This window comes from Physeter macrocephalus, chromosome 4 (genome assembly GCF_002837175.3).
Source record: "Physeter macrocephalus isolate SW-GA chromosome 4, ASM283717v5, whole genome shotgun sequence".
NCBI classification, from domain to species: Eukaryota; Metazoa; Chordata; class Mammalia; order Artiodactyla; family Physeteridae; genus Physeter; species Physeter macrocephalus.
Window position 1 is genome coordinate 146,915,469 of NC_041217.1, and position 16,673 is coordinate 146,932,141.

Below are 16,673 nucleotides of genomic sequence, written 5' to 3' on the forward strand. Positions count from 1 at the left end.
GCCAGTAGGCCCCATGCACTCAGGGTTGCTCTGCATTCTTTTCTGTGCATACCCTCTAATTTTCTCAGTGTCTTGCTGTTTCCGCTCTTCATTGTGGTACCTACTTGCTGGGATCAGGCTCTGACGGGCCTGTGAGCTCTGGAGAGGGGTGTGGTGCAGTAGGAAATTCTTCATTTGTCATTCCACATCTTAGACCATTAGGAACCCACTGTGCTGTACAGCCTAACCAGCTCCCTGTCCCAGCCAGGCGATGGAGAAGGGAGAGAAGGGCCCCATTTATTGAAAGAACACAATTTCTGATTGATTTTAGAAAAATGATCTTTTCTGTGATCCATGATTTATTCATAGAAAAGCACTGTGAGTTCACACACTTGCTAAAAAATGGCAATTGTGATACAGAAATGGGAGTGGCATCGTCTTTTTTTTTTTTTTAAACCAACCTATTGGGCTGAGAGGTTGTTGGGCCCGTAGCTGGACGGTGAGACTTTGGTAGCCACAAACAGCAAATGCAACTTACTGGTTAGAGTGGAGAAAAAAAAAGTGACACAAACAGTTTGTCAAAGACAGGAAAGTAAAGCAAACAAAGAGGTCCTTAGTTCACACTCTAACTATACCACCCCTTCCCTGTCACACCCCACCCCCTACTCAGGAACTAAAACATGAAACAGTAACCACCAAGACACTGGCATCTAAATGACTCTTCCGAATGCCTGTGCTACCTCCTATTACAATTCCAGGCTCAGCAGAGAGGTCAGGAAGGTAGCAGGAACATGATACACTGTGGAGGTCAGCCAGGGCTAAGACAGGGGTTGCCCACTAGAGCTAGAAACTAGTCAGAAAGGAAAAGGCCAAATGCATTCCAGCCGCAGCCTCCAAACCAATGACCAGTGGGACTGTGACAGAAGCAGGCAGAGGAAGCTTGAGGTAGAAAGGCAGGGGAAGAAAGCAAGTACAGGGTAAGAAGAGAAATGTGGCGCTGAAGGAGCCACTCAGGGCAGAGGGAGACTAGTGCTTAGAAGCTTGTTTGGTGAGACAATGGTGAATAAAGGAGGCACAGAGATGAACGTGTTTAGCTGGTGAGAGAATAAGAGAAATGGGGACAAGAGATCTGGCAAAAAGAGAAGGGACACATTCAGGCAGATCCTCAAACATGAATTCACAGACAAACCTACATGTGGAAATATACACAGTTACACACAGACACGGACATGTTTATACACATGCACTTACACAGTGTGCCCAGATACACAAACACTACACATGCATCGACAAACATCAACACACACACAGATATGTATTTTTATATGTTCACAAATGTGTATACCCTCACACAGAAACCCACCATCCAGTACACAGACATGTCTTCACACAGACACAGATCTGACACAGATACACATAAATATACATGTGCACATACAGGCATGCACAGATATATCTATGCGCACAGATGCATGTACGTAGCCATCCAGATCCACACACACACAAGTGTAATTACAGATGAAACCAGATGCTGTCTAACACAAAGATGACCAGAGAAGATGAACATTATGAGCCCAGTGGCCTCCCAAACCTTCACCTTCTCCCTGCCCTTGTTTCTCAGGAGCAGGCCCCCAGAGAGAGAGGCTGTGTGAGGCAGGAGCAAGAGCTTCTGTGTCCTCATGGCTTCGTGAGGTGAAAGTCTAAGTCAAGACCGGGCCCTGCCCCTTCCCATCACCGGGCTGTCAATGCCCATCTGCAGGCCGGGGTTTCTGCATAGACTAGACTTGGGGTTTACTCTAATGGCCATTTTTCTCTCTGCCACCCCCACTCTTCCACTGCCAATAGCATATCCTCTGCAAGGGAAACCTGAGAAATGGTTGTGAATCTCCTCAGAAAACAAGCCTATCTTCCCACCCACAGCTACCCATCAGATTAGAACCAGAATTATAAATAGTTACAATTTTACAATGTAATTGGCAACACATATACTATAGTATTTACAGTACCATAAATGCTTCTGTTTCTCTGGTTAAGCAATCCCTGAGACGGAACAGTGTTCTGTGTTTGCCAAGGAGAGTGGGCCAACGCCCAGGACACGCAGGATAGCGGGGCGTGAGGTGGCATGTGTGGGGTTTCTGATAGGTCTGCAGGGCCCAGCTCCTCCAGGAACAGTGGGCTGTTGTGAGAACCTTGACAAGGCATGTTGGCTAGAGTTGGACTCTCCCCATGCTTAGCCCTGTGGTCCTCTGGCTTCAGCCACAGGTGCTCAGAGTCCTCTCAGGGTGGACAAATGTTTGTGTCCTTGGCCGCACCGGATGGTACCTGGGAGCGCAGGATGCCCCAGCAGCGAGCTATCTGCTCTCTCAGCCAAAGCGCTCTCGCACCAGCAGCATCAGCTTCTTCTTGCCTTTGTAGATTTGTTTGAGGTTGTCGATGAACTGGGCAAACTGCAGGTGGCCATCCTGCGGCAGCAGGAAGGTCTCCCGGGCCTTGCTCAGAAACTCAATGAACTCTCCGTAGTGGCGAGGGCTGATGTGTGTCAGGCGCGAGTGTGTGGTGTTGATATAGGCATTGATGGTGGCATCCAGCAGCTGGCGCAGGGGAGCTTTGTCGGTGGACATAAGCTTTCCCGAGCTGCGGCGGCCTGGGATGCCGGCCAGGCCAGGTGCAGTGACCGTGCAGCGCCGTAGGATGTCTGAAAGCACTGTGGCACAGTGCACGCTCTTCACCACCAGGGGAATCAGGGCCGCCAGCTCATTCTTGCCCAGGGAGTGGCTGAGGGCACACGCCCAGAGCACATCGTTGATGGCCGGGTGGGTGTCCTGGTTGTAGGCCAGGTTGAGATGGCTCATGGCCAGTGAGGCCAGCTTGAAGGCACGTAGCGGGTAGCCACGGAGCTCCATGTAGCGGGCGATGGTGAACAGCTGTGAGTGAGTCATGCCGCCAGCAGCAGCATCAATGGCAATCTGGTAGGCTGCTTCAAAGGCGATGTGGTCCTTCTCACAGAGTGTAAGGGCCGATAGGGCGCAGCTCTGTGGATCCTTCATAGCACACTGCAGGGCCAGCGTGCGAGCACAGCTAGCCAGCTCCTCCCGCTGTGGATAGTCAAGACTGAGGCGCAGGATAGTGGTGTGGGATACGGCTGTGGCAGCCACAATGCTGGTAGCCTCGGTGGGGGTGAAGAGTGTGTACCAGCTCTGCAGGATGCTCACCAGGGCCTGCACACCTGTCAGGGAGAGCCTGAGCTCAGCCGTGGCCATCCGGGTCCCGATCCAGGTCTGCCCAGACTACCGTTTGGGGTCAGAACTTGGCCTGCAGAGACGAGTTCTCCCTCCTTCTCAGCAGCCTTGAGATGATCTGAGGCAACCAGGGCAAGGGGAACATCCCAGACGCCCAGACCCTGTTTGGGGTCTCTTCCCATCCCTTCCTTCCCCAGGTGAGAGTGTTGAAGGTTTCTGCAGGTGCTCTAAGCCCCTCACAAGGATGGAGCAACAGAGCCTGTGGTTGCCTGCCCCAAGGCAGGAGTCGCAGATCTGCCTGGGGGTTCTAGCTGAAGTGGGGCCTCTCAGGGTAGAGTCTTGTGCTGGGGCTTTGGGCTCTAGATGGGGTCCCGAGCCTCCAAGTTGTTTGGGGTTTCTCAGAATCATGGACAGGGACTGGGACCAAACCACTGGGCCAACTACCTCCCAAGGCTGCACTTGAGTACTTGTGGCTGAAAATTCACTCTCTCAGAATGTCACTGATCAGAGGGTCAAAGTGCTGCTGACATCAGGGTATGGTCCAAGCAGTGAGGGCAGAGTTTGGTCAGGCTGAACAGAGGCCATCTTCTCCTACCAGCAGCCTCATCCTTTCCTAGCCATCAGTAATAGGAATATGACAGCTCTAAAGATTCGTCGTCCTGTCCCAAGAGTAGGGCCTAGGAATCCTTTCCCCTGGGGGTACAGGGAGCTGGGAGACTCACCCACTTCTGTAGCACATGTCACCAACCACCGCACCATCTCCCGGCGCCTCCAGTTAAGGGTTGATAAGGTCATCCTCATCACCTGGGCAAAAAAGCAGCCTTCCCAGTTGGCTAAGCATAACTGCTATAACCTCCCCCTCCCCACTCCCCCTTGCTGTTCATTTATGCAACAAGTATTTATTGGTGTCTTAAACAGCCATCTCTCCCCTGATAACTACAGATGGGTTTGTTTAATTTCTGCCCTACCCCTGCTACCAATCAGATAGAACACTCCTCTGATGACCTGTAATGAATAAAGCCCTTATTACCACACCTTGCTTGACTTGGAGGAATGGGGGTGGGGTAGGGAGAAGACGGGGACCCTGTGGAGCCTAAGGCTACACTGCTTAACTGGCCTTAACTTCAAAACAGAGGCCAATGTTGAGTCCTTACCTTGTGTCTAGCCTAGAAGCTGTGTCCTGGGGACAGAGAAAGAACCAGTCCTGGCCCATGCCCACTCCAGTCCCCGTGGGATCTTATCTTCTACCAGTTGTCACTAGGCCAGAAGTCTAAAGTGGGGATGGCCCACTTGTCCTCCATACCTGTAACCCCAGCTCCAGGGCCACGTTGAGCAGGGTGCTGTCTGTATTACTGTCCGTGGGTGTAGCAATCTTGAATGCATCTTGGGCCAGTTTGAAGATGAGGGAGGAAGAATGAATGTGCTTCTGTATTGCTTCCAGGATTGTGCGGAGCCTCAGAGTGTCTCCTACAGGTGCCGAGAGAAGGGGCAGGGACAAGGTCTTCTTTAAAGCTTCCCTGAACAGTCAGCTGATCACAACAGGTACTGGTTGAACTGGCGGCTATCAATGCACTGAGTGCTTCTGAAGGCCACCATCTCTTCTGGGTGGTCAAGCTCTGTCTCCACTGAACCCACTGGAGGCTCCTTCCTTCCCCAGGCACCCACATGAATTCACCTCTCTCCACCTTTTCATCTGCCTCTACCCCTCACGCTCTTTTCCCTCAGGATCTTTAGGTCCCAGAAGTCATTTTCTCGAACACCTGAATTTTGAGAGCTACTTATACTGGAGAAGGAAGCCACATTATTGCCAAAAAAGTATGCCAGTCCCATAGTTCGTTCCTCAGTACAGCTCCCTGGAGCAAAAAGGAGCTGGGCCACCACTTCCTATCCAGTAGGCAAGTATGAGTGCACAGAGTTAAGGAATACATTGCAGGAATGCCATGTGTACCATATGATGTGAAGGTCACTGTATAATGGCAGTAGGGTATATGAAAGATTGGTGTATCTTCCGAGGGGGTAAAATGTGAAGTAAAGATAGAACAAAAAGTAGGTCTTATGTTTTACCAAGAGGTGCAGTGGTAAGAGTATACAGACTTTCGAGTAAAATACATTGGGAAGTGAACCTAGTTCAGCCGTTTACCAGATCAGTTACTTCATGGAAGTAATGGAAACAATAACCTTTTAAGGTTGTTGGGGGAATTATAAAAAATTTGTGTATAGTTAATATTCTATGATTCTACTTTTATATAAAAAAGATAAGTAGCAGTCTGTGTGTGTACAGCATGTGTGTGCACACATATATGAACAGGAAATACCTGGGAATATTTATTATAACACTGTCTTAGTAGTAGTAGTTATCTTTGGGTGTCAGGATTGAGAGATTACCTTTTTTTCTTCTATCATCTTTAAAAACAATTAAAACATTTAATAGACTTTGTTTTTTTTTTGGCCGCACCGCGCGGCTCATGGGATCTTAGTTCCCTGACCAAGGATTGAACCTGGGCCCTTGTCAGTGACAGCACGGAGTCCTAACCACTGGACCACCAGGGAATTCCCCACAAGTTTGGTCTCTATATCTGTGAGTCTGTTTCTTTTCTGTTATATTCACTAGTTTGTTGTATTTTTTAAGATTTCACATAAAAGTGCTATCATACAATATTTGTCTTTCTCTGTCTGACTTAATTTACCTAGCAGAACACCCTCCAAGTCCATCCATGTTGTTGCAAATGGCAAAATTTTGTTCTTTTTTATGGCTGAGCAGTATTCCATTGTATATCTATCTATACCATCTCTTCCTTTTTTTTAAACATCTTTATTGGAGTATAATTGCTTTACATTGTTGTGTTAGTTTCAGCTGTGTAACAAAGTGAATCAGCTATACATATACATATATCCCCATATCCCCTCCCTCTTGCGTCTCCCTCCCACCCTCCCTATCCCACCCCTCTAGGTGGTGTACCATCTCTTCTTCATCCATTCATCTGTTGATGGACACTTAGGTTGCTTCCATTTCTTGGCTATTGTAAATGATGCTGCTATGAACACTGGGGTACATGTATCTTTTTGAATTAGTGTTTTAATATTTTTTGGATATATACCCAGGAGTGGAATTGCTGGGTCATATCGTATTTCTATATTTAGTTTTCTGAGAACTCTCCATATCATTTTCCACAGTGGCTGCACCAAGTTACATTTCCACCAACAGTGTACGAGGGTTCCCTTTTTTCCACATCCTCGCCAACCTTTGTTATTTGTGTTTTTTTTGAGGACAGCCATTCTGACAGGTGTGAGGTGATTATCTCATTGTGGTTTTAATTTGCATTTCTCTGATGATTAATGATATTGAGCATCTTTTTATGTGCCTGTTGAGCATTCCAAATAGACATTTGGAAAAATGTCTGTTCAGGTCTTCTGCCCATCTTTTAATCAGGTTTTTTGTTTTGTTTTGTTTTTTGGGGTACGCGGGCCTCTCACTGTTGTGGCCTCTCCCATTGCGGAGCACAGGCACCGGACGCACAGGCACAACGGCCATGGCTCACGGGCCCAGCCGCTCGCGGCATGTGGGATCTTCCCGAACCGGGGCACGAACCCGTGTCCCCTGCATCGGCAGGCGGATTCTCAACCACTGCGCCACCAGGGAAGCCCCTGTTTTGTTTTTTTGATGTTAGGTTATACGAGCTGTTTATATATTTTGGATTTAACCCCTTAGTGGTCATATTATTTGCAAGTATTTTCGCCCATTCAGTAGGTTATCTTTTCATTTTGTTGATGGTTTCTTTTGCTGTGCAAAAAGCATTAAGTTTAATTAGGTCCCATTTGTTTATTTTTACTTTTTTTTTTTTTTTGCGGTACGCGGGCCTCTCACTGTTGTGGCCTCTCCCGTTGCAGAGCACAGGCTCCAGACGCACAGGCTCAGTGGCCATGGCTCAAGGGCCCAGCCGCTCCACGGCATGTGGGATCCTCCCCGACTGGGGCACGAACCCGTGTCCCCTGCATCAGCAGGCGGACTCTCAACCACTGTGCCACCAGGGAAGCCCCTATTTTTACTTTTATTTCCTTTGCTTTAGGATACAGATCCAAAAAAACATTGCTATGATTTATGTCAGAGTGTTTTCTTCAAGGAGTTTTATGGTTTCTGGTCTTACATTTAGGTCTTTGATTCATTTTGAGTTTATTTTTGTATATAGGTTAGAGAATGTTCTAATTTCATTCTTTTACATGTAGCTCTTCAGTTTTCCCAGCACCATTTATTGAAGGGTAGCTCATTTCTTTTTATTGGTAAATAATATCCCATTGTATGGATCTACCTCAGTTTGTTTATCCATTCACCTACTGCAGGGCATCTTGGTTGCTTCCAGTTTTTGGCAATTACAAATAAAGCTGCTATAAACATTTGTGTGCTGGTTTTTGTGTGGACATAAGTTTCCAACTCATTTGGGTAAATACTTAGGAACATGATTGCTGGATCATATGGTTAGACTATGTGCAGCTTTGTAAAAAAAACTGCCAAACTGTCTTCCAAAGTGGCTGGACCTTTTGCATTCCCACCAGGAATGAATGAGTCCCTGCTGCTCTACATCCTCACTAGTGTTCGGTGTTGTCAGTGTTTTGGATTCTAGCCATTCTAATAGGTATGTAGTGGTATCTAGCTTTTGTTTTAATTTGCATTCCCCAAATGACATATCATGCTGAATATCTTTTTATATGCTTGTTTGCCATCTGTATATCTTGTTTGGTAAGGCATCAGTTCAGGTCTTTAGTGCATTTTAAAATTCAGTTGTTTGTTTTCCTTATTGTTGAGTTTTAAAAGTTATTTGTGTATTTGGGATACAAGTCCTTTATCAGATATTGTTTTGCAAATATTTTCTCCCAGTCTGTGGCTTGTCTTTTCAGTGTTTTTCACATAAGTTTTAAACTTTAATGACGCCCTACTTATCAATGTTTTCTTTCATGGATTGTAATTTTTGTGTTGTATCTAAAAAGTTATTGCTGGGAATTCCCTGGCAGTCCAGTGGTTAGTACTCCACGCTTCCACTGCAGGGGGCCCAGGTTTGATCCCTGGTCCTGGAACTAAGATCCCACAAGCTGCACGGCGTGGCCAAAAAAAAAGTTATTGCCAAACCCAAGGTCACCTAGATTTTCTCCTGTGTTATCTTCTAGAAGTTTTATAATTTTGTGTTTTACCTTTATGTCTGATACATTTTGAATTAATTTTTGTGAAAGGTGTAAGGTCAGTGTCTATATTCATTTTTTAAAATGTGGATGTACAGTTCTTCCAGTACCATTTGTTGAAAAGACTGTCCTTTTCTCCTCTGTCAAAGATCAGTTGACTATATTTGTGTGGGTCTATTTCAGAGCACTATATTCTGTTCCATTGAACTATTTGTCTGTTCTTTTGCCAATACCACACTATTTGATTACTGTAGCTTTATATTGTCTTGAAGTCAGATGGTGTTAGTTCTCCAACTTTGTTCTTCAATATTGTATTGGCTATTCTAGGTCTTTTGCTTTCCCATATAAAGAGAGTTTATCGATATCCACAAAATAAAATGCTAGGATTTTGGTTGAGACTGTACTACTGAATTTATAGATCAAGTTAGGAAGCACTGACATAATAACAGTATTGAGTCTTCCTATTTATGGACATGGAATATCTATTCATTTAGATCTTCTTTGATTTCTTTCCTCAAAGTTTTATTGTTTTCCTCATATAGATCTTGTACATATTGTGTTAGATTTTTGTTAGTACTTTTTTGAGGGGTCCTAATGTAAATGGTATTGTGGTTTTTAACTTAAAATTCCAACTGTTCATTGCTGGTATATAGGAAATTGACTTTTGTATATTACCCTTGTATCCTGCAACCTTACCATAGTCAGTCATTAGTTCCAGTTTGTTCTTGATTCTTTGGGATTTAACATAGACAATCAAGTCATCTGCAAACAAAGACAGTTTTATTTCTTCCTTTCCAACCTATATATCTTTTCTTTCCTTTCTTGTCTTATTGCATTAGCTAGGACTTCCCGTATAATATTGAATGGGAGTAGTGAGAGGTGACATTCTTGTCTTATTTCTGATCTTCAGGGGAAAGCATCTATGTTCTCTCCATTAAGTATGATGGTAGCTGGAGGTTCTTTCTAGATGTTCTTTATAAAGTTGAATCAGTTCTCCTCTGTTCCTAATTTGCTGAGAGGTTTTGTTTTGTTTTGTTTTAAATCAGGAATAGGTGTTGGCCTTTGTTAATGTTTTTTTCCTGTGTCTATTAGTATAATCATATGATCTTTCTTCTTTAGCCGGTGGATGTGATGGATTACATTAATTGATTTTCAAGTGCTGAATCAGCCTTGCATTCCTGGAGTAAATCCCACTTGGTCATGGTGTATAATTCTTTTCACACTTCGTTGGATTCAGTTTGCTAATATTTTGTTGAGGATTTTTTGCATTTATGTCCATGAGTGATGTTAGTCTGTAGTTCTCCTTTTTTGTACTGTCTTTATCTGGTTTTGGTATTAGGTAATGCTGGCCTCGTAGGATGAGTTAGGAAGTGTTCTCTCTGCTTCTATTTTCTGGAAGAGACTGCAGAGAGTTGGTATCATTTTTTTCAAGTATTTGATAGAACTCACCAGTGAAATCATCTGGGCCAAGTGATTGCTGTTTGGAAGATTACTGATTCAATTTCTTTAACAGATATAGGCCTAGATTTATTTATTTATTATTTATTTCTCCATGTGTGAGTTTTGGTAGATTGTGTTTTTCAAGGAATTGGTCCGTTTTATCATCTAAGATATCAAATTTTAGAGAATATGGTTTTTCATAATATTCCTTCATTATCCTTTTAACATCCATGGATCGATAATGATGGCCCCTCTTTTCATTTAACATATTAGTAATTTATGTCATCTTTTTAAATTTGTTTGTTTTTTGGCTAGCCTGGCTAGAAGTTTATCAGTTTTATTGATCTTTAGAAAGAACCAGCTTTTGCTTTCTTTGATTTTCTCATGTTTTCCTATTTCCAGTTTCATTGATTTCTGCTCTAATTTTTATTATCTTTTTTTTTTTTTCTGCCAGCTTTGCTCTTCTTTCTCTAGTTTTCTAAGGTGGAAGCTTATTTTATTTTATTCCCCCTCACCTTTATTGAGACATAATTGACATATAATATTGTGTTAGGTTTAAGGTGTATAATGTGACTTGATATATTTATTGCAAATGATTACCACAATAAGGTTAGTTAACATATTCATCACCTCACAGTTACCTTTTTCTTTTTTTCTTTGAGGCAAGAACATTTAAGATCTACTCTTTTAGCAAATTTCAAGTATACAATACAGTTAACTATAGTCACCATATTAGATCCCCAGAACTTATTCATATAATTGGATGTCTGTATCCTTTGACCAACATCACCGCATCCTCTACCCCGTCAACCACCAATCTACTGTTTCTATAGTTCAGCTTTTTTTAGATTCTCACATATGTGAGATCATACAGTTGTCTTTCTCTGACTTATTTCACTTAGCATAATGTCCTCAAAGTTGCAAATGACTGGATTTCCTTTTTATTTTTTATTTTATTATTATTTTTTTTGCGGTACGCAGGCCTCTCACCGCTGTGGCCTCTCCCGTTGCGGAGCACAGGCTCCGGATGCACAGGCTCAGCGGCCATGGCTCACGGGCCCAGCCGCTCCGCGGCATGTGGGATCCTCCCAGACCGGGGCACAAACCCGTGTCCCCCGCATTGGCAGGCGGACTCTCAACCACTGCACCACCAGGGAAGCCCCCTTTTTATGTTTGAATAATATTCCATTGTGTATGTATATGTGTATGTACATGTCTGTATACATACTACATTTTCTTTATCCATTCATCTGTCAACAGACACGTTGTTTCCAAATCTTGGCTATTGTGAATAATGCTGCAATGCAATTAACATGGGAGTGCAGATATCTCTTTGAGATAGTGATTTCATTTCCTTTGGATATATGCCCAGATGTGGGATTGCTGGACGATACATGGTATTTCTATTTTTTAATTTTTTGAGAAACCTCTATACTGTTTTCCAGAGTGGCTATACCAATTTACATTCCCACCAACAGTGCACTCCACATCTCTTATCATTTTGATAATAGCCATTCTAACAGGTGTGAGGTAATAGATTATTGGTTGCAAATATTCTTTTTCTAACATTTGCATTTAACGCTATAAAATTTCCCTCCAAGCACTGCTTTCACTGCATCCTACATTTCTGATTAGTTGTATTTTAACTTTCATTTAGTTCAAAATATTTAAAAATTTCTCAAGATGTCATCTTGATCCACGTGTTACTTAGAAGTGTGTTGTTTAAACTCCATATTTTGGGGGATTTTTTTCAGTTATCCTTCTGTTCTTAATTTCTAGTTTAATTCCACTGTGACCTGAGAGTATACTTTGTATGATTTCTATTCTTCTAAATTTATTGACATGTGTTTTATGGTGCAGAATGTGGTCTATCTTGGTGAACGTTCCATGTGAGCTTGAAAAGAATGTGTATTCTATTGTTGTTTGAGGAAGTATTTTATCAATGTTAATTAGATTCAGTTAATTGATGGTGCTGTTCAGTTCAAGTATACCTTACTGATTTTCTGCCTGCCTGATCTATCAATTACTGATAGAGGTATTGTGAATTCTCAGTGGATTTGTCCATTTCTCCTTGCAGTTCTATCAGTTTTTTGCCTCATGTATTTTGATGCTTTGTCGTTAGATGCATATACATTAAGGATTATTATGATTTCTTGGAGAACTGACCCGTTTATCACTATGTAATACCCCTCTTTTTAAAAATTAATTAATCAATTAATTTTTGGCTGCATTGGTCTTCGTTGCTGTGCATGGGCTTTCTCTAGTTGCGGCGAGTGGGGGCTACTCTTTGTTGCGGTGTGCGGGTTTCTCATTGCGGTGGCTTCTCTTGTTGTGGAGCATGGGCTCTAGGCACACGGGCTTCAGTAGTTGTGGCTCGCGGGCTCTAGAGTTCAGGCTCAGTAGTTGTGGCGCACAGGCTTAGCTGCTCCGCGGCATGTGGGATCTTCCCAGACCAGGGCTCGAACCCATGTCCCCTGCATTGGCAGGTGGATTCTTAACCACTGTGCCACCAGGGAAGCCCTGAAATGCCCCTCTTTATCCCTAATAATTTCCCATGTACTGGAGTCTGCTTTGTTTGATTAACATAGGCATTCCAGCTTTCTCTTGATTTGTGTTAACATGGTATACCTTTCTCCATACTTTACTTAGTTGTTGTTGAAGGAATCTCACTGTAGTTAAGAAACAGTTTTTAAGATGAAAATAACAAACTGCCTCAACTAGTATGCATGCTTTCCTGAGAGAATATCTTTTCCAAACTCTTCCTGCTTTCAGTGCAGCTGGTTTGATAGTTAGTCTCCAAGGTATGGAAAGTGGGGGCCAGAGTGTTGACAACACCTCATATGTGTGGTTTATTTGTTTAAGCCCTGGCCTCTGTTTTTAGTTCAAAATATATGGAAAGGTAAAGCATACAAACTCAGTCACAGAAGAGTTAAATATCTGCCTAAAGGTACAGGATATAAATGAAGCCCAGTGCTGTTCAGTGTTTGTACTTAGGGTGTACTTGCTTGTTTTAACACTGCCTATCTATTAATTGTGGTAAAAAAAATATATATATATAATAAAACTTGCTATTTTAACTATTTTAAAGTGTACAATTGAGTGGTGTTAATCATATTCACCATTGTGAAATATCATTCATTGTGTAAATACCAGCACCATCTATTTCCAAAATATTTTTATCATCTTAAACAGAAACTCTGTACTCATTAAGCAGTAACTCACCATTGTTTCTCCCTTTAGCCCCTGGTAACTTCTACTCTCTATCTTTATTAAGTTGCCTATCCTAGACCTATATGTGGAATCATACGATAATTATTTGTTTTGTGTCTGAATTATTTCACTTAGCATAATGTCTTCAAGGTTAACCCATGTTGTAGCATGTTATCAGAACATTTCTTTTTAATGACTTAATAATAATATTCCATTGTATGTATATGCCATATTTTGTTTATCCATTCATATGCTGATGGACATTAGGGTTGTTTCCAACTTTTGGCTATTGTGAATAATGCTGCAATGAACACTGTCATATAAAGTACCTGTTTTGAGTCCGTGTTTTCAATTCTTTTGGGCATATACCTAGGAGTGGAATTACTGGATCATATGTTAATTCTATTTAAAAATTTTAGGAATCATCACACTATTTTCCACAGCAGCTGAATCACTTTACATTCCCACCAGCAGTGTAAAAGGATTTCAATTTCTCCACATCCTCACCATAGGACTCCACACTTCCACTGCAAGGGGACCTGGGTTCAGTCCTTCGGGAACTAAGATCCCACAGGCTGCGCTGCGTGACCAAAAAAAAGCCATCCTAGTGGGTGTGAAGTGGTATCTCATTGTGGTCTTGATTTGCATTTCCCTAATGACTAATGATGTTGAGGTTTTTTTTCATGTGCTTATAAGCCATTTGTGTATCTTCTCTGGAGAACTGTCTCTTCAAGTCTTTTGCCCACTTTAAAATTCAGTTGTTTATCGTTTTGTTGTTGAGTTGTAGTTCTTTATATATTCTGTATGTTAAGCCCTTATCAGATATACAATTTATAAATATTTTCTCCCATCCTTTAAGTTGTCTTTTCACTTTCTTGATAATGTCCTTTGATGAACAAAAGTTTTTAATTTTGATGAGGTCCAATTTATTCTTTTCTTTTGCTGCTCATGCTTTTGGTATCATAATCTAAGACTCTATTGCCATATCCAAGGTCATAAAGATTTACTCCTATGTTTTCTCTTATGAAATTTATGGCTTTAGCTCTTATATTTAGGTCATTGATCCCTTCCCTTTACTTTCACTCTATCTGTGTCTTTATATTTAAACTGGGTTTCTTGTAGATAACATATAGTTGGGTCTTTTTTTTTTTAAATCCACTGTCAGTCTGTCTGTTTTTTTTTTTCCCACCCGGCTGAACCATGTGGCTTGCAGGATCTTAGTTCCCCAACCAGGGATCAAACCTGGGCCCCCTGCAGTGGAAGCATGGAGTCCTAACCACCGGACCACCAGGGAATTAACTTTTTCTTTTCCAGTCTGTCTTTTTTTTTTTTAATCTCAAAATTTCCTTTCATTTTTTTCCCCATAAACAAGAAGGCAAAAAATCCTACTGTAAATTCTTGGGGGAGGAAGCAGTCATTCTCTTTTGGGATACAAAATTTATTAAAATTATGCTGACATGGAAAATTGAGTAATTGCTAGCAAGTGGCATTGGTGATAAATACTTCATAAGTATCCCTACAGACAGCCATGTAAATTCAGTAGGGCAACCATCGTTTCTATTATAGACTAGTGTTTGTTGATTAGTCACTAGGTATATGTCATTAAAATATGCTGAGAGGGATTATTACCACAAAGAAACTTACAATAAATCAAGAAAATTGAAATAATTTTTACTATATAAGTTCTCCAGTCTGTCTTTTAATTGGTGTATTTAGACCATTTAAAAGACATTTAAAATTATTATTGATATATTTGGATTAATATCTACCATATTTGTAACTGTCTTTTATTCACTGCACTTGTTTCTTTCTTTTAAAAAAAAAAACAGGGCTTCCCTGGTGGCGCAGTGGTTGGGAGTCTGCCTGCCGATGCAGGGGACACGGGTTCTTGCCCCAGTCCGGGAGGATCCCACATTCCGCAGAGCGGCTGGGCCCGTGAGCCATGGCCGCTGAGCCTGTGCGTCCGGAGCCTGTGCTCCGCAATGGGAGAGGCCACAACAGTGAGAGGCCCGCGTACCGCAAAAAAACCCCAAAAAACAAATAAACAAACTTTCCTCTTTTCTGCCTTCTCTGTTTTAAACTGAGCATTTTACATAATTCAATTTTCTCTTATCATGATTCTGTTTCTTCAAAAAATTACTTTAGTGTTAGCCCTAGAGTGGCAGTATACATTTACAACTAATCTAAGTTCATTTTCAAATAACTATACCACTTCATAAGGTACCTTATAATAGTATTCCCAATTCTTCCCTCTGTCTATAACATCATTGCTTTCATTTATCTTTAAGCTATAGTAACACAATACATTGCTATTATTATTTTGAACAAGCAGTTATCTATTAGTTCAATTAAGAATTTTTTTAAAAACCCAAAGGATTTATTTTACCTTTATTTATTCCTTCTCTAACACTCTTCCTTTCTTCACAAAGATTTGAGTTTCAGCTCTATATCATTTTTCTTCCCTGTGAATGATTTCTTGCAATTTATTGTCTACAGCCTTTGTCTGAGACAGTCTTTATTTCTCCTTTACTTTTGAAGGCTAATTTATTTGGATACTGAATTCTAGGTTGGTGGTTTTTTCTTGCAGCATTTAAAATATTTCACTTTACTCCCTCTTGCTTGCATGGTTTATAAAGTGAAGTTGATGTAATTCTTATCCTTGTTTCACTATAGGTAAGGTTGTCTTGTTCTCTGTCTTCTTTCAAGATTTTCTCCTGGGTTTTGATTTTCTGCAGTTTGAATAGGACATGGCTAGGAGAAAACTTTTTGGTATTCATCCTACTTGGTGTTCTCTGAGCTTCCTGGATCTGTGTTCTGGTTTCTGTCACTAATTTTGGAAAATTCTCAGCCATTATTACTTCAAATATTTCCTCTGCTCTTTTCTTTCTTCTCCTTTGGGTATCACAGAATATACTGCATATGTTATTGGGTTGGTCAAAAAGTTCATTCAGGTTTTTCCATAACATCTTATTTGGCCAACCCAAAATATATCTTTTGTAATTGTCTTACAGTTCTCAGATATTCTGTTCTGGGTTCCCCCACCCCCATTCTTTTTTAATTTTTGCATTTCAATTTGAGATGTTTCTTTTTACATTTATAATTTAAAATTTTGGAAATATTCACATGGTTCAATGTTGAAAAGATACAAAAGGTAAATAATGAAAAATTCTTTCTCCCCCTTACCTCTGACCCACATTCATCCAATTCTAACTCGGTACACAACCAATAGTTTTTGTTTTACCTTCCAGGATATTCTATGCATAACAAGGAAATACTTTATTTCCTCTCCTTTAAAAAAATCCACAAATGGTAGCATAGTATATACAGATTTACACATCATTTTTCCCCTACATATATCAGTATATCTTGGAGATTATTCCACATCAGTACATAGAGATTCTTGTTCTTTTAAATGGCTGCATAGTATCCCATTTATGTACGTATAGGTCCACAACTGCTTATTCAAAACCCCTGGGTTTGGAATGCATTTGGAATTCATTATTTTTTTAAGTTATATACAGATAATTTGTACATATATTGTATATAATACAGGAGGTCTGAGGCAGCATTCCATAATTAAACACATTACTATTTGTGCAGTGAAAGTATGAATATTCACACTAGGTAGGATAA

At 41.3% G+C, this 16,673-nt stretch overlaps 1 protein-coding gene across 2 annotated transcripts in view; it reads right to left on the bottom strand.

Annotated features, from left to right (window-relative positions):
• ZSWIM5 (zinc finger SWIM-type containing 5) overlaps nucleotides 1-16,673 on the bottom strand; it is a 287,054-nt gene that overhangs the window by 3,099 nt on the left and 267,282 nt on the right. The window contains exons 12-14 of one of the 2 annotated variants that reach the window (XR_003679639.2): nucleotides 4,522-4,685; nucleotides 3,941-4,022; nucleotides 441-3,205 (exon numbers count right to left, since the gene is read on the bottom strand). Coding sequence is in view for 1 of the 2 variants with exons in the window: in XM_024119681.3 (XP_023975449.1) it covers nucleotides 2,343-3,205; nucleotides 3,941-4,022; nucleotides 4,522-4,685 (1,109 nt within the window). In the remaining variant the exon portion in view is untranslated. Of the gene's footprint in view, nucleotides 1-363; nucleotides 3,206-3,940; nucleotides 4,023-4,521; nucleotides 4,686-16,673 lie in introns of those variants that run through there. The other variant, XM_024119681.3, reaches the window with a different exon arrangement.